This window comes from Mus caroli, chromosome 11 (assembly GCF_900094665.2).
Source record: "Mus caroli chromosome 11, CAROLI_EIJ_v1.1, whole genome shotgun sequence".
NCBI lineage: Eukaryota > Metazoa > Chordata > Mammalia > Rodentia > Muridae > Mus > Mus caroli.
In genome coordinates, this window is record NC_034580.1 from 79,573,994 (window position 1) to 79,592,834 (window position 18,841).

The 18,841-nt window shown below is 39.8% G+C and overlaps 1 protein-coding gene across 9 annotated transcripts in view; it reads left to right on the plus strand.

Annotated features, from left to right (window-relative positions):
• Acaca (acetyl-CoA carboxylase alpha) overlaps positions 1 to 18,841 on the plus strand; it is a 271,901-nt gene that overhangs the window by 203,416 nt on the left and 49,644 nt on the right. For all 9 annotated transcript variants that reach the window (XM_029483172.1, XM_029483174.1, XM_029483176.1 and 6 more), the window contains 4 exons: positions 4,518 to 4,787; positions 8,270 to 8,367; positions 12,051 to 12,171; positions 12,792 to 12,902. In XM_029483172.1, the coding sequence (XP_029339032.1) occupies positions 4,518 to 4,787; positions 8,270 to 8,367; positions 12,051 to 12,171; positions 12,792 to 12,902 (600 nt within the window). The remainder of the gene's footprint in view (positions 1 to 4,517; positions 4,788 to 8,269; positions 8,368 to 12,050; positions 12,172 to 12,791; positions 12,903 to 18,841) is intronic.

The following is an 18,841-nucleotide window of genomic DNA, read 5'->3' on the forward strand; positions in this document are numbered from 1 at the left end:
ATATATATATATATATATATATATATATATGATGATGATGATGAGTACACTGCTGCTGTCTTCAGACACAGCAGAAGAGGACACTGGATCCCATTACAGATGGTTGTAAGCCACCATGTGGTTTCTAGCCACCATTGCTGGGAATTGAACTCAGGACCTCTGGAAGAGCAGTCAGTGCTCTTAACCGATGAGTCATCTCTCCAGCCCTCATAGGTAGTTTTGAATGCTATTCATAATCTTCAGAGCCATCACTCTTTTCTTTGAGATTTTTCTTTGAGATTGAAAGAATATTTTAATATAAAAACAATCAAGAATTGTTGAATTGGATGAACATGTCTTCCCTGGTAAACCCAGCCTCTGCAGTCTCCCCTGTCTTTGACATGTCTTCACCCATGATTCCTATACGTACTAAATCCCAGTAGCATGTTCTTCTTTGTGCTTTATCTCTATTCTCTTCTTGCTCCATCTGTCAACATTTGAGATGTTTTGACTGTCAGGACCATGCATTTAACAGTTTCATGATTGCAGTGCTACTCAGAATACTAACAGTGACTGTCCAATGTTCTTTGCTTCAAAATAGGATGTGTGTGTGTGTGTGTGTGTGTGTGTGTGTGTGTGTGTGTGTAAGAAAAAAAAAAGTATTTAGTATAGTACAGAGAGTACCTAGGCATGACAGAAGCCCAGGCTAGTCTGGAACTTGGAGTTTATAATTCTTCTGACTCCACCTTCAGAATGCTGGAAGTATACATTTGCACTATTTTATAATAATTTTATAAAATTTTATAATAATTGAAGACCCAGAAAAGTTACAGAAACAATAGTATGCATTCTACTACTAAACTATACTCTTTACCCTTTGTACTAACATCATATAATCATACTAGAATTATCAAAATGAAGAAATTACCATTGTTGCAGTTTTACAAAAACCAATGAGTTTGTTGTGAACTTCACTAGTCATTTTTCTAATAATATCCTTTTTCTATTCCAGGATCCAATCCATGAAACCACTTTGCAGTTAGGGATCAGTGACGTTTATGTTTATGTTTATGCTGTGATTAGTATTCACCATCCATATTGTATTCAACTGGAGACAATAATAATATTCTGAAATATACTTCTATAATTTCTTTAGTAAAGAACAGCATTTCTTTTTATGTGAGCCTTACCTTAAAAAATAAATAATCCTCACTAGCTATAAAAACAGGCTAGTGGGTGGAGAATATAGCTCAGTGGTAGCATGTGTGTATAATATGTATGGAACCATGGTTTGAATCCCCAGCAAATCCCCCTCCTAAAAGTTACTTTGTGCCCCCGTTTCTTTATGGCAGTAACAGCTAGCAACCTTCTGCATTATAACAGCCACTTTGAGAGCATGTATGTGCAGGCTCTGTGATACTTCAATGTGCTCTTCATAACAATCCCTCATGAGAAGTCCTGTTTTATAGGTGGGGAAAGAGCCTGTCAAGGTGGCTGTGTACAAGGTTTTACAGCTAGCATGAAACTGACATTTGTACCAAGATATCTGACTTCCTCTCTCACTTAAGCTCTTAATTATTGTCAGTGTTTGTCATCTTATAGTGCAATGCAGCATATGGTAGATATTCATTTGAAAATACCTATTCTTACCATGGGACTCTCAATCTATAATCTTTAGATATTGGCCATACCCAGTGTTTTAACCCACAGTGTTGACAGTTTTCCAAGTTTTTCCAAGTAGTATTGTTTGTTTGTTTTTATGAAATGACTGTTCTGTGACTGATGACACACACACACACACATACACATACGCAGTCTCAGCCTTTAAGAGGCTGAGATGGGAGGATTGCCAATGAGTTTGAGGCCAACACTGTGCTACATAGTGAGTTCTCTACAAAATTAAATGCTGTCTCAGGAAAGAAAAGAAGAGAGAAGAAGAGAAAAGAAAAGTTAGTCAGTTGTATGTGGTATCTCTATTATCAAGTGAAGAACATGAAGATCTTGGAGATCAGAGAACACTGGAGTCCAGGGGTCACTTTAGGATGGGGGAGCTTTAGTGAGGAAGGAAGTTTGAATGAAACTTTGAAACAGGATTTAGATTGGTTGAGGACAGAAAAGAGCAAGCTTTGTGTATTGGATTTAATATAGAGTTCTGTTTCCAGTAGTTCATCAAATTCATCAGCTAGCTTTATCTTTCATATAGGGACACTGAAGTTCAATAAGGTTAAATATAAATCAAGGTCACTATCCTAATAAATGATAGGTCTTCAATTTAGATCTAAGTTTGGCTGACTCCAAAGCCCATGTTTACCCTTATTTGCCCTATTGTTTGATTAGGAATGAAATCCAACTTTTAATGTTAATTGAACCACAGATGCTTCCTCATCTATTCATTGTGCTAACTCTAACCTGAATGTGTTCTTCTAAGGATCCTTCGTTTACTGAGACTGGATCAACACTCTCAGTTCTCTTTTGTCACTTTTAATGTAGGAGTCAGTGAGTGGGGGCTAATCAATGAAAGACGTTGAAAAAAGAAAGTAACATGTAAAGCCAGATATGGTCTTATGTGTTTATAATCCCAACACACAGGAGGCTGAGGCAGGAGAATTGTAAATTCAAGACCATCTTGAACTGCATAACAAATTCCAGGTCATCTGAAGCTATAAGGTGTGACCTGCCTTAAAAAACTGAAGAGAGAAAAAATGTTCTTGGGGCTACTGTGTTGACACCTAATTAGAAGTCAATTTTGCAAGCATAATGACCTGGCCAGTTGCTGAACTGGCTGCCCAAGTGACATGAGAGTCCCTAGATAATGAGGAAAGATAAGAGTATTATCTGCTTTCCCAATGCCACAGTCACAGTGTCTACATTAGGATACAAATGCCAAAGTAGAATCTTCAGGGCTTGTATCTAAGCTGGCCTACGTGGCTAAGGTTAAAATAGCATAATATTTGGTGTTAAACCCAATCTTCCTAACTACAAATTAGGAAAGTAGACAGAGAGCTTTCCTTTTCTGAAAAACAAATGAGTGATTTAGCTAAAACAGTATCTAGAAATGCAAAAGTATTTCTCACCATACATGCATTTTATAGACTAGCTATTTTGCTGCTGCTGCTGCTGTTTTAGATCAAGATTCTCCTGATATTTGGGGTTTTTGTGTGTAGCATTCAAATGGTAGGCTTCTTTTCCCTTATTTGTCTTTAATGAGCCGATAGAGTAATATCTTATCTCAGAAAGTGAGTGGAATTTTTTTCCTATATTACATCCATTTTGTATTCGGCCAATGGTATGATATATTAAATAGCTTATATTTATCAGTGGGTGTTTCATATATATATTTCTTAATGCAGAGAATCACAAATCGCTGTGTAGAAAGCTTCAACCAGCCTGATTACAGTGGATGTGCAATTGGATTGAGGAATGTGTACTCAGAGCTTATGATCGCTGGCCGGGTTGAGTCTGGGTGATGCATGTGGCTTTCCAGGGATGCTGCTATTTACATCTGTTAATGGCCCTTCTTGATGGCCAGCTCCCCAATGAGGTGATATGCAGCAGTCTGGGGATGAGGGACCAAGGCTGCAGATGTGGCTGGGCTCCATTAGGCAGGGCCAGAAATGCTCATCTGGTAGGCTTTGTGTTTGGGCATGAGTGGTGGGGGTAGGGAGGGAAGCAGCAGACAGGGGAAAAAAAAGAGGGTAAAAAATCGAAAGCATTACTTATCCAGGTATGGGGAAATAGACAGGCAGACATGAAAAACTGCGGCTGTAACTGAGGTGTAAGTGAATACGAAAGAAATGGGACTAGCAAGTAAACAAGTAGGATTGAGTAGTTCTCATATAGAAGGGGATTAAAAAGGAGAGAGCCATGAGTGTTTGAGAAGAGACATGTCACCTCTGTCTTTCAAGTCTGTATCATTTGTTTGTGTGGCTAGTCAGATGCCACTGAACAGAGAACAGAGATTTACATACATCATAGTGCAACAAGAGATTAGCTCTGTGCATCCTTTGGTTTTCTGGTGCTGGAAGATAGCAACAAGAGTTGCGATAGTAAATCCTTGCAGAAATGGAAAATACCTGGACCCAAACCACTGAAGAATCTTTCACAGAGGACAATAAAAGGGCCTCAGATCACAAAAGTTGGATAGTCTGAGAGTGGTTCTCTTTCTATCCCTTATGTGCTAAAGGTTTCTTGAAATGAATCTCACCAAAGTTGGAAATAGTGTCTTAGTGTAGAGTATAGTAAAATGGACATTCTGGACTCATTCCCCCTGTCATATCTTTCTTCAGTGTAGAATCTTCAGTACATTTAGATTTGAAGTTTTTCCATTTTGTATCAGTAAATCCATCGAAGAATTGTCACAACACAGTAATAATGTAAAGCAATGTCCTAGACTGTTTGTCTGCTTTCCAAGAGGGAGCTTGCTTCTTTCACAGTGCACATCTTCTGAAGGATGTATCTAAATCTAATGTCTTACCTTCAAGAAACCTCACAAGTAAAGGCATGTAAGAAGCTGTATTCATTTGTTTCTGTCCTTGTAGATTGGCATGGTAGCCTGGAAAATGAGCCTTAAAAGCCCTGAATATCCAGATGGCCGAGATATCATTGTCATCGGCAATGACATTACATATAGGATCGGTTCCTTTGGGCCTCAGGAGGATTTGCTGTTTCTCAGAGCTTCTGAACTTGCCAGAGCAGAAGGCATCCCACGCATCTACGTGGCAGCCAACAGTGGAGCTAGAATTGGACTTGCAGAAGAAATACGCCATATGTTCCATGTGGCCTGGGTAGATCCTGAAGATCCCTACAAGGTATGCGCCACTCAGAGAACATCTCAAGACTGTGTTTGTGTATGGGTATGAGCTGATGTGCATTGAGAGGAACAAAGGAGGAGGTTTGTGTTTACAATTACTTACAAAAATTCCTTAGGGCCAGTGACATGGTTGAGAGTAAGATGCATGGTGCCAACCCTGAAGGCCTGAGTTCAATCCCTAGGATCCACAGTGATGGAAAGGAAGAGCCCATTACCAAAAGTTCTCTGACCTCCACATGCGCACCCACTCACAGTACACATAATGCACAAGGTAAAACTTAAAACAAAACAAAACTACTTAAGAAGTGGTTTTGAGGGCTGGTGAGATGGCTCAGTGGGTGAGAGCACCCGACTGCTCTTCCAAAGGTCCAGAGTTCAAATCCCAGCAACCACATGGTGGCTCACAACCATCCGTAAGGAGATCTGGTGCCCTCTTCTGTAGTGTCTGAAGACAGCTACAGTGTATTTACATATAATAAATAAATAAAATCTTAAAAAAAAAAAAAGTGGTTTTGAGCCACTGTATTGGGTAGTTGTGAGCTATCCAACATAGATGCTGGCTCCTTTTCAAGAGCAGAGCATCCTCTTAATCATCTCTCCAGCTCCCAATTTATGTGTATGTGACTGAGTATATGTACGTACACTGTGTGTGTGTGTGAGTATGTGTGTGTGTGTATGTGTGTGTGTGTGTGTGTGTGTGTGTGTGTGTGTGTGTGTGAGAGAGAGAGAGGAGAACACCTGTGACCAGCAAAGGAAGATATTGTAACTTTGTAACTTCTGGAACTGGAGTCACAGCCACTTATGTGCTGTCATATAGGTGCTGGGAATTGAACCTGGACTCTTAAGAGCAGTAGCAGTAAGTGCTTCTAACCCTGAAGCCATCTCTCCCACCTTTTAATTTCTACTATATTGTTAACTTTCTCCAATGCTTCTTAGTTGTGTGATAATTCTTGGGATTGTTGTACTCAGTGGGTGATCCTTACCATAACTGGATCTTTGAGATCTCTCTCTAATGACCCCACCCTTGCTCACTCTCTCTATGATATCACTTTTAAGTGTCCCTCTCTTTGCTGCCCTTCCATTCCATTGCCCTTGGAGCTCCTAACTTGCCAGGGCAACTTGATAGCTGTCTACAGTGGAGCAAGAATTGGAATGGCAGGACATCATCACATGTGTTCCATGTGCTCAGTTTCTGTAGTTTTCCACATCCAGTGATCCTTTAAGCCTACAAATACTGTGATTCTACTAATTTCTTTTTCCATTTTTCACTCTCATTTCATTCAATTTGTTTGGTGGGTTTTTTAATTGTTTTGTTTTGTTTTGTTGCTTTGGTTTTGGCTTTTTTTTTGTTTCATTTGTTTTGTTCTTTCTGGACAGGTTTTCACTGTGTAACCCTGGGTGTCCTGGAACTCACTCTGTAGACCAGACTGGTCTGGAACTCACAGAGATCCACCTCCCTCTGCCTCTGCCTCTGCCTCTGCTGGGATTAAAAGTATTCACCACCACCACCCAGCTTGGGTTGTTGTTGTTGTTATTGTTTTGGCTTTTATGTCTCTCTATGTAGCTTTGGCTGGCCTGGGATGTACTATGTAGACCTAGTTGTCCTTTAATTCATATAGGTCTGTTTGGCTCTGCTGGCATTCAAGGCCTGTACCCTGTTCATTCAACTCTTTTTTAATTCCAAGGTTCATCTTAATAGCATTTAATTGTCTTAATTGTCACCTTTTTGTGTTTCTGCTCATTCTGCTTCCTCTGTCCTCTAGAAGTAAAACCTAACTGTCCACCTTCTCCACATGTGCAGTGGAGAAAAATGTGGTTCTCTGACTGGTCTCACATTTCCCCTCCTTGGGTCCTCTCCACCCTCTTCCCTTACCTTCATTCCTACTCACGATCAGTCCTTGCTTCCCAAGATGCTCTGAAACAGAAATAAGACTTGTTTCTTCTCTGCGTTCACCCCCAGTACTGCAGAAGCAAGTGAAAAGCTTTAGGTCCTGTGCAGGTGAGCACTTCCTGTGTCTGTCCCCACTCCTCTCCACCTCACTCCTGTGCTTGAAGTGAATGATCTCTGCGCTTCCTAGAACCCTCCCTCCCTCCCTTTGTAGCCCTGTATAGTGAAGAATACCACTCCTCCTTTGCTTGGCTCATCCCTTTTCCCTCTCTCCTGGAACTATACCTTGACATACAGACACATCCCTCAAGTACTCACTCCTGTTCTTCCTCTTTACTTCAAAGAGTTGCCTGCTCTTGCCATCTGCAGGCTCTGGTCCCACTCTCCTGAACCTCCTTCTATGAAGCTTGCACCTGAACCATTTTAATCAAGTTACTTTTGTCAAGGTCACCAGAGGTTGTGTGTTGCAAATTCAGCGTTGAGTTCTCAGTCCTTGTCGCAGTGGTTATTTGATGATTCAGCGGCATTTGATACCAGTGGTCTCTGCTTTATCTTTGAAGTACCTCTCTTGGTTTTCTATCTACCTTTGTACCTCCTCTTTCTCAGTTTCTTTTCTACCTTTCATGTCCTTATATATAAGATTATTTCAAGGTCTAATAAAAAACATGATGCTAACACAAGTATACACACTTATCAGAACTTATCAGGTTATAATGATAAAAACCAAGTATGATTGCTGAAGCCCGTGATCCCAACTCCTGTGGATGCTAAGGCCAGCCTGGGAAACAGCCAGACAATGCCTCAAAAATAAAAGTTTATAACAAAGTCGATGGATTTTAGTGAATGTAAATTGTAGTTCATTAAAAGCATCTATAAAGTGTATAATGAAGTCAGTAATGACTACTTGCATGCTTGTGTTTCTGTTTGGGTATCGGAAGAATTTAGAATTAGTCACGACGGTTGTACCACATCTCAGCGTATAAAAACTGCTAATTTGTAAACACACACAGCATGTTATACATGTAGAACATGCTACTCTACTTTAATTGTAAGTTTGTATGCATGCAAGTAAATCATTAAGTATTAATACAGCTTTTTACTATAAATAGAACTTATTTATTGAAAAAAGGGAAAGTATAAATTCTGTGCTCAGACTTTTTACTGCTTAGACCTCTGATTTCAATATTAATTTCCCAGATTTGTGATCCTTTCTGTTATACCTTACCCCTCTCTTATTTTGATGATATGGATTTGAGTGAAGAGCCGTAATTCACACAATTCCTGAGTCCCATGCTGATATATTTAATGGAAGTGTCACTAAAGACTCAGAAATGACCCTTTAACCTTATTGAAAATGAATTGAATGGCACATACCTGGAATTGGAACTATAGGGTATATTGTTTCAAGGTCAGTCAATGACTAAAATATAGGAACTTCCATCTTTCAAACCACCTATGCTAGTGTGACAGTCACTCAAATAATTCATCTGTTTAAAGCTAGCTTTGGAGCAAGTTTCATTATATATGTTTGACTTTGTCTTGGTTATGTGCTAATGACAGATGATGAGCTAAAAATTATTTGTGCTTCACAGGGATACAAGTATTTATATCTGACACCCCAGGATTATAAGAGAGTCAGTGCCCTCAATTCTGTCCACTGTGAACATGTGGAGGATGAAGGGGAATCCAGGTAGGTATTTGTATGTCAGATGAACTTGGCCATGATTCTCAAAGATAGAGAATATTTCTTTACTCTGTGCTCATACAACCTTGAAAAGCTCTGTGGTATAATCTAGCCATCTTAGATTTGTGCCTTAGCTTATTAACAGAAATACCTTGCTATTGATGGAGGCTTTTAGGTGATATATTATTTATTCATTTAAGAAACAATGAAATGTGTAAATAATTCTGAAGAAAAAGTAAAATACCAGCCACAGGCCTACCCTAAAGCACAATTATGAATTTATGTTATTCTTACTGCCTTTTCTATATTCATGGTGCTTTTTTCCCTATGTAACTGGGATTATAGTAGCTAAGAGGTTTTTGTGTTGTTTTGTGTTTTTATCCTTTGAACTAAAATTTATTTTAGGGCAATTTCTTCTGTTCAGATTAGTGTTATATTACATATAAAGCTAATCTTCCTTCAGAAATAAACATGAAGTTTAATAGTTGCATAATACCATATCATAGTGAGTATACTATCTTTGAATATGCAGACCGTTTCCAGCCTTTCACTGTTATATCTCTGTGCTGAATATTCCTTTACTGACACTTTTGGACTGTACCTAATCTTTGTTCCTGGCACCCTGTCCATAGCTCAAACACACACTATTGTTTTTGTTTAAGTAGAGTTAAATACAGCAGCTTCAAGTGTTTCTGTTCTAACAGCTTGATCACTTGAATAAAATTATTCAGTATATTAATTGCACATGGAGTTGAAAGAATTTCATAAGGGCTTTCGGGGGGTGGTATGTTGAAACACAGGGTATCTGATAATTCTTTGGGTAAACTTTTCGATGCTTACATGTCAGAAAGTCCATATTTAAAGGTTTTAAAATTTTTTCAAATTGCCCTTCCAAGATTTGCATCCCCAGTCAGTAAGTACATGATAACACTGATTTCCTCTGTTCTGGGTGTATCGCTGATTGTTGTTTAAAACAGAGATTACTATATTTAGTAATAATGAGTATCTTCTCAAAATTAGCAGCTGTTAGTCAGGCAGTGGTACCACATGCCTTTAATCCCAGCTCTCAGGAGGCAGAAGCAGAGACAGAGGCAGTGGGATCTCTGTAAGTTAGAGGCCAGCCTGATCTACAGCAAGAATTCCAGGACAGCCAGGGCTACACAGAGAAACCCTGATTCCAAAAACAAGATAGCAGCTGTTATTTTTATCTTGCATTTTTGATTACCAGTGAGGCTGAATTTTGATAACTTTTTTGCATGTATTTTCTAGAATGTTAATTGCTGTGGTACTATTTATTGACTAACTCTTACATTGGTGGGCCATTGCCATACTATTTTAACTATTGCTGTGGGACATGTTAATTTTTTCCAAGTTGTAATTAGCTGATGTGCTTCTTTGTTAATTTTTTTTGTTTTTGTGGTGCTGTAGAACAAGCCCATGGCCTAGCACATGTTTTAATCACCAGAAACTTCCTATAATATCTTTAATTCAGACTCTGTTGGTTTTATATATTAATTTATAAGGACCTGACATCTCTCTTTAATTTCCCTAAAAAGAAACATGGCATATTTTTCTATTTACTGATATGTTTAGTTTTCTTCATAGAAGTTATGCCATTGGTTCTCACACTTCCTTAGTTTGTGGCACTTCTCCCACCCCTGCCCGCAAAGCAGGGTTTCCTTGTGTAACCCTGGCTGTCCTGAAACCCAGAGATCCCCCTGCCTCTGCTCCCCAACTGGAGGTATTAAAGGCTTGTGCCACCACCACCCAGCTCCTGGCACCTTTAATATGTCTGTAGTACTTTTTCACAGCACCCTTAAACTAAACATAGACCTAATGTGGTTTTTTAAATTAAGTAGTTGAATGCAAATAGCATCATAAAGGTTTCTTTCTTATGAGGTTAATGATCACTTGGATAAAGTAATCCATGTGAATTGGAAAAAAAAGTATTTCATTCTTGTTTTCTGGTATGTCCTTAGGGAGTGTTAAAAAGGGTTTCATGAGTCCCATGCTAACCTTGAATTCACCGTGTAGTTAAGGATGGTCTTGAACTCCAGTCCCTTATACCTTTACCTCTAGCATCTGAGAGTAGTACCTAGCTGATTCGTAATAATTACAGTAACTTGCGAATACTGTAATACTCTGCTTGCAGACCTTGGAGTTACCTTGTATATAGCATCCTTATTTCTTGTTCTTCCTTGGTTTTTGTGCAAAGTTTGCCTTTGTTCCACAGAAACTACAAAAACTTGGCTTTATAAAGATAGTGCTGCATTTCTTTTGACAACATTCTATCTTCTGTTAAGCTGTGAACTTCCTAAAGCTAGTCATTCACATAGGGTCTAACAGATACCACATGTCAGAGTGTTTTTCCAAAAATAGACTGCAGTGTCCCTGGGGGTTCACTGTGGTGCCTCAGGATGCCTTGGAACATGGTGTGGGTATGGTGTAGCTTTGCCAGCTTTTTCATGTCTCTTTCTAAAGGAAGATTAGCTTATTTGTAACATAACTCTAGAATCTGAAGTCTAGATATATAGAGAAAAAGAATTGTGGATAACTTGATATTGGGAGAGGCTAAAAATAGAAAGCTACAGCAATCTGAAAAGCAGACATACAGTCACAGACCACAGCTAAGACAAAGAAGTAGAGTCGGTAGAGGGAGAGACAGAAAGGAGCAGAAAAATTCAGAGCAGAGGAAGTTAAGAGCTGTTATACAGTGCTTATCTTTATTATTTCAGCTCATGAGAGTTAAAATAAAACACAATTCCTGCCCTGTGCCAGGAACAATGAGTAATGTATGCCCATCTCTGCTTCCAGCTCAGTACTTTCCATGTGTATACATGTGCGTGTATATTCATAAATGTGTGGTGCCTGACATCCTTTTATTAGCTCAGTACTTTCTGTGTACATGTGTACGAGTGTATTCATGTATGTGTATGTGTGGTGCTGGACATCCTTTTATTAACTCTGTTGCCATCTCCCATTTCCCATTGTCAGCTCTCCCTCCTAGTAAGTGACTCCCACTAGACCCACAGTTTGCTTTCTGGGTAACTCGGTCAGCATTTCACTTCTGCATACATCACACCATTCCCTCCAGAGAACTATAGCTAGGAACCCTCACCAGTATACTTGCTATTTGTAAGTGGGAATACATTGTTTTGACCTTCCTCTTTATTCTAATCTTTGAAAAGGGGAGGAATGATAATCTCCACTTCCTCTCTATTTCTCTATTTGTGGTTATTTATTTTTATATAAAATTGTCTAAGATTATTTAATGGTTGTGGCTTACTTCAGAGATATAGGTTGACCCTGATTTTTTCTTAAGAATGTGTCCAAGGATGTAGGAAAGGGCTTTTAAAATCTGAGCTGTGTCATGTCGTCTTGTTGCTTTAACCATCATGTCTTCCATATCTTAGAGGTAGAAACTACTGTCCCATTTTACAGATGTTATTAATATCTTCAGAGCCACACCAGTATTTGAATCATCAAGCTTTAACCTAGTTACTAAATTCCAACTTTTGTTGTTTCTGTTACAGAATATCATTCCCAGTAAAGTAGGATCCAAGCTAAGATGGAGACCCTTAGAAATTTACAGAATTCGAGTCTTAAATAGTCTCATAATGGTAGTGGTTCTGCTTATGAGTTCCTATTACTGTGTTTAACGTTTCTGATTTGGCACAACTATGCAATAGGTACAAGATAACAGATATTATCGGGAAAGAAGAAGGACTTGGAGCAGAGAACCTTCGGGGTTCTGGAATGATTGCTGGGGAATCCTCATTGGCTTATGATGAGATCATCACCATCAGCCTGGTAAATACTCTTAGAATAAAGCTTCCTTTCAATGCTGGGATGGAATCCAGTGTCTCATGTTGTCTAGACAGGTGTTCTCTACCACAGAGCTACATCCTCCATTCCCCACAAGGGATGAAACTTATTGAAAAGCCAGGTGTGTGGCTGGGTTTATTTCTGCCCTCCCTCACTGCTGTTGGGTCCTAAACTGAAATACTTCCTGAGATGATATACCTACAAATGTATCATAATTATACACAATAAATAACAAGACAAGATGATATAAACTACTAAATTTCCCAAATGTAGGCTCTTTCAACATTTAATTTCATTTCTTATTTCTCCAAATATTCTACCAGATTTTTAACAACTTGGGTTTCTTCTTAGTGCTTTACTTGTGCATGTTGTAGGAATAGCAGGCATCTGTGAAATGTGCAAATAAAAGAACCACAACTCCTGGAGTATCTAATACTCACTATTCAGTGAGTTTTGTCCTTTATTTGACCTGAAAGTTGGATTGGTGGGGGTTGTATTGTCATTAGACTTTATAAAAAGCAATATTTCTGTTCATAAGAATTTTATATATTTCATTTGTGCCTTTGTTTTTTGTGACATGCAGAATTTATTCTTTTTTTTTTAAGGTTACATGCCGGGCCATTGGTATTGGGGCTTACCTTGTCCGACTGGGACAAAGAACCATCCAGGTTGAGAATTCTCACTTAATTCTGACAGGAGCTGGTGCCCTCAACAAAGTAAGTTGCCAGAATTTGGTACATGTATATGAGATTGTTTAATAATGACAAGTATGACTTTCTAATTCAAGGTTCTGACTAGAAGGCAGCCCATTCCTTCCTTAGTGTGTCTTCTCCTCTAATGTTTGCCAATTAACTTACTTACCCATTCATTCATTATTTCATTCAACAAACAGTTTGAGTAACTATTTATTTACCAGTATGACTCTTGTGTTTGTATATATTTATGTATAAAATATCTATTAGTATATTTACATATTATATATAGTTATATATAAAATATATATTAGTAAGCAAACTGTATAAACCTCTGTTCCAAAGAGGTCATATTCTAGTCCCTTTCTAGAAAGACTGAAAACTGAATGCTTCTGTGTTCTCTCTGCCTTTGACATGTGAGGAGACCTGTTCTCAATGCAGGAAGCTGTCAGTTTCTAAGTGTACTGGCTTCTGGTTTTTGACTATACAATGAAGATTTAGCACTGGTTGAGGTATTGAGAATGTGCAATTTTAATGTTTTGAGAAATTTCTAAACATAGCTCTGAAGAAGAACATTGCATAGTGGAAAAGCTCAATAAACAATGAGCAGTGGAATGACTGGGTTCTGCGGAAGGAGTAACACAGACAGAGAAAGGGGACACATCTGAGAGATGGTGAGGACACTGCACAGAAGAGTGAAACTAACCAAGACCAGCACTCGCTCCTCCCTCCTTCCCTCCTTCCTTTCCTTCCTTTCTTTCCTTTCCTTTCCTTTCCTTTCCTTTCCTTTCCTTTCCTTTCCTTTCCTTTCCTTTCCTTCCTTTCTTCCCTCTCTCCTTCCTTCCTTCCCTCCTTCTTTCCTTCCTTCCTTCCCTCCTTCTCTCCTTCCTTCCTTCCTTCCTTCCTTCCTTCCTTCCTTCCTTCCTTCCTTCCTTTCTACCTTCCTTCCGTCCGTCCGTCCCTCCTCCCCTCCCTTCCTTTCACACACATACCCTTTAAGCATCAAAACTGGATTTTCCCTCCAGAGCAGGAAACATGTGAAATGGAATAGTTTGAAATTAGTTGGCTTCTACTATGTAAGTTACGGAGCCCTTTAGCTCTTCAGCTTTCTTGTCTGTTAAAGGGAGGTATTAATTTGCATCCTAATTTTATGATGCTAAAGAAAAATACACAGGCACTTAGCACAAAATGTGGGCTTTCCTGGCTCTCCCTTACATGGCTTGGTGCCAGCCTGTAGAGCTATACACATGCCATGTAGTGTTGAATATTGTGTTGTGACGCTGGCTTTGCAGTGTGAGCTGAATACTAGCGAGGTTTTGAGAATGTACAAGTTTGCTGTTTTGAGAAATTTCTAAATATACCTCTAAAAAAGAACACTTGTATAGTAGAAGTGCTTTTTATGATTTGGTTTTTAAATGACAGAATAGAGACTAGTTGGTCAATCCTGGTGTTCCCATGTAAAAAACGTTGATAATTTCATTGTCTAATCAGCTTGAGGGAATCAGAAATCACAGGTTTGCTTTCTCTCTAAGGAAAGGCAGAGTAGAATCAGCCTGGAAAGGAAAGTGAAGAACTGCCGCTCCTGAAGATTCTGCAGTGGGAGGGACTGCTGAGAGTATCAATTTTGTTAAGTTGCTCCTTTAGTTATTATCTAATAAGTATGAGGTTTGAACACTGAAGAGTTTTAGAAACCATTTTCTTTTTTTTTTTAAAGATTTATTTATTTATTATTATAAGTAAGTACACTGTAGCTGTCTTCAGACACACCAGAAAAGGGCGTCAGATCTCATTACAGATGGTTGTGAGCCACCATGTGGGTGCTGGGATTTGAACTCTGGACCTTCGGAAGAGCAGTCGGGTGTTCTTACCCACTGAGCCATCTCACCAGCCCAGAAACCATTTTCTATGAGGACAGATTTTTAAAATGATATATACCCCTGTATTTCTGTGATGTTGCCATATGTAGACAATATGTTTCTGAAGTATATATGGTTTATATTAGTGCCTCCCCTACTCTAGTATGTTACACACAGAGATTGTTTAACAGCAAAGGTTTTCTGTTTTGAGGAATTTGCTAGCATCTTATTAGTTGAATTTCATTTGTGCCAAGAAGAAAACAGTAGTGGTTTCTTTTTAAAAATCTGTTCTGATCAAATTCAGTATTCTTCTTTTCTATAGCCTACAGTGCTGTTTGTTAGAGAAAAGCCTGGTTACTGACGGGAGAGGCTCTGTTGTAGTTTAACAATGCTCATTCCCAGAAGTACGCCATCATTTTAGTTGAAGGGAGTGTTCTTTGTAGAGGTTACCTAATCCCGCTCCACCTGCTATACTATCTTCGCGTCTGCACCTCTTAACTACAAAGTCTTGTTGCTGGAAGACACCCAATTTCATGCAAATTCATTAAGAATGTCCTCTCAGCTCCATTGCTTATCAGGAATGAAAAGGGAAGCTATCAGAGAGCGCCAGCTCAGATTGCTGCCTCTGGCTCACTCCTGAATGCTAGCGTCTCACATACATGCTTACTCTATCTATCCAGCCTCTGCTTACCGTTCTCTCTGGGAGTTTCTTTCCATCTCACTCCTGGACTGTGCTAGGCACTCTTCGTCTGCATCTTTCTATGTGAGCTGATCTCTCTTTGTTTCTAGGTCTTGCTTGTAGATTCCTTTCTTTTTCTGAATGCACTCCTCCCCGAGTGTCCACGTGTGAGAAAGTCTTTGTGTGTTTGAAGCACTGTACAGCTTGCTTTTTAAGCCCTGACCATTGTGGTCACTGTATCTGTTTACCTATGTGTAGAGTGGAAATGTAGGCAGTATATGCAGGCTTATATACAGTTTTAGACTGTAAACATCTAGTGCTCACCTTTTGGAGTCTTTATCTGTTATGTTAAACATTGGGGTGAAGAATAAGAAAGGGGTGCACAGAGGTTATAGGGGAGAAAAGATTTTGTGTGTGCAAGTGCTGATCCCGTTGACCCCTTTGGAAATTGAAATAATGATAATGCGAGTCTCCTGACTGCATCAAAGTATCAGCACATCAGAAGCCAGGAGGCATGAAATGCAAATGATAAAGTGCGAGCAGATGGATTGTGCGTGATCGCCCGATGCCCAATGAATTTTAAAAGGTGCCTGTTTGCAAGGGGTGGGGGTGGGGAGGGGTGGCGGGACTGAAATAAACACGTTATCCCTGCAATTTTTTTTTTGTTCTTGACGCTCACTCCTGACAATATTTTTTCACACTTGAGTGAACACCCACTCCATCTCTCTCTCCCTTTCTGCCTTTCTCTCTCTCCTTTCCACCCCCCCCCACATCCCACCTCTTACGCGTCTCAGGTCATGTCGTTGCAGCTCCGGTGGAAATAATAAGATATAAACCACGAGGTTGTTATTTGCATAGAAATAGCATGGAGCCCCAGGCAGCAAGAGAGAAGGACACAGGGATCATTTGTCTAAAATTTTAATGAAAACTTTTGCTGAGGCAGAGATTTTTTTAAAACTTTCTTTCTCTTGGATTTCCCCCCGACCCTTCCCACCCCCTTGAGCCCCATCACTGATTTAACTTAACATGGAATATTGGGAGAGGAAGGGTTGACATGCCACACACTCTACTCACATAACACAGCAACATGTAAACTGTTCGTTCCCTTAATAGATAAGAAGCTTTAGTATGCACAGTTTCCAACTTATACAATGCATGTGTGTATCGGGCTTTTATGGCTGCATTCCAAATCTTTACACATGGTGTTGGTGACTTGGTTTTGGTGTGCACCTTCCTGCCTTATACTTCCAAAGTGTCTTCTTTAGAGATTTCCTCCCCCGCTCTCCTCCTTCCGTAGTGACCTGCATAGTAAATGCAAGTATTGCTGCTGTTTCCTCCTCCTTTCATTGCTGCCAAATTTTCTGTACACCTTATTCTCCAGGGCTGTTTCCTGCTACTGTGTAGTTTGTTTCAGAACAAGAAGATATTTCCACATTAGTGTTTTTATCCTTTTCCTCTCGTGATCAGAGTACTTATATTCCGTCAACACCTGCCGGGTTTCCTTCCCTGCAGTGATTTGTAAAGTATTTAGAATATTGCCAAGTTAAGGAGCAAGATGATTTCTTGATTTGACCTTTGTGATCCAGATTTGATACTTTAAGCCAGTGAACTGGTGACTGGATACTTCCCAAATGACATCTGAAACTAGAGCCAAGAGCTTCTTCCCGTTTCCTTGTTGTTGGGGGTTAGAGTGATGTCAGGGCTCGGACAAGACTGAAACAATCAACAGACTGAATTAATTAAAATGTGAACTTGAGTTTCATTACAGAAGAGCTCAGGCCTCTGCCCACTGTCCACAGAGAGTGCTGAGAGTGACGGCATAAATAGAAGTCCATGAGGATTTGCTTTTTCATGTCTTTCAAGGCTGCAGCAGCCATGACTTCAGGAACTATAGGCTACACATTGCTAAGTCCTCAAAATGATACTTAGCCTGATGGGTATTAACTGTCTTCCTGGGGTGGAGGGACTCATGCAGGTGTGGCAGAGGTAGCAGTTGTCTACTTGAACTGTTGGTATGACAAGACCCTTGGTGAGCTGGGATGATTTGCAGTTATAAACTCCTAAGTTAGGGTGGCTTTTGGACATTTGCAGTAACACAGATAATCCCCCACCCCCAGTACCTCTAAGTTTCTGTTCTCATGTTTAGCATAGTGTCAGTGGCAGCCAGGCTAGAGGAACCTCTGCTATAAGGCAGCACTGATGCAGGTCAGAGCCTGCTATCTCTCAGCCCCAGACTTGATGGAAACCTGAGCTTTGGACAGTGATGGGAATTTGTGGTTTGTGGGTGTGCTCTGGACAGCAGCTCCCTGTGTAGGTAGGACCTCTCTTTGCAAAATGGCTGTGATATGTGAGGGTAGATTACTCTGAAGGTTCTATGTGACTTCCTCATGGTAAACATTTTTTTAGAGCTTCTAAATAGGCCGCTCTATGCACTGAATCTACTAGAAAAAGTACTCATGTAGTGCATGTGGCTGAGAGCTTTTAAGTCCTCCAGGACCTAATTCTACTAATCTTGCTATTTCTTTAGGATTCCTTTTTCTTTTGTAATTAACTGTATGTGTATGGTGGGGATATGCACATTAAGTGCGGTGCATGTGGAGGCCAGAGGCATCAGGTGCCCCTAGAGCTGGAGTTACTTTAGGTGATTGCCTGGTATGAGCTGCCTGATGTGCAGACTGGGAATTGAGCTCCTGTCCTCTGGAAGAGCAGCATCACTAAGCCATCTCTTTAGTGTTAATCTTGCTTTTGAGACTTAGTCCAAAAAAAAATTCCCTCTCTGATTTGCTTTCATTACCATGCCCAAAGTTATATTGTAACTATGCAATGTGAAGTGTGTGATGTCACTCACATCAGTCTCTTTAACATAGTACTGGAGATCATAGGAAGGAGATTTGTTTGTGGAACCAGAGACCTACCCTGTACATGTTCCATGTCCATCCATGATGCTGCCATACACAATGTGAGAGAGTTAGAGAGATTCAAGGAGGGAAACAGTCCTTAGCTATCCCTGGGTGAGGGCAGTATTGTCACTGTGACAGAAAGAAGTTAACAGCATAGACTGTAGAGCCAGGCTGCTGAGGGTTAGTTTCTGGCTCTACCACATACAAATTATCACCCTGAGCAATTCCTTAACACCCCCATTCCCCCACCTGTGTTTCAGGTTTATTAAGTGTACAATGGGAGGCCATGGTAAATACTTATGTACCAAGGCTTTTGTGAGGACTAGATGAGTTAACTTAGGAAACTCCTGGTACTATGTGGTCTTTCTAAGATACATTCCAGGTTTGTACTTATCACAGTTCAATATCCAGACCCTGGAGTAGGAATATAAACAGTATTCTTTATACTTTCTGGCTCTCTGGAGGCAAAAGTTCTTTGGAAAAAATAAAATGTTACATGGCTTTCCTCCCTTTAGTAGTACATTCACA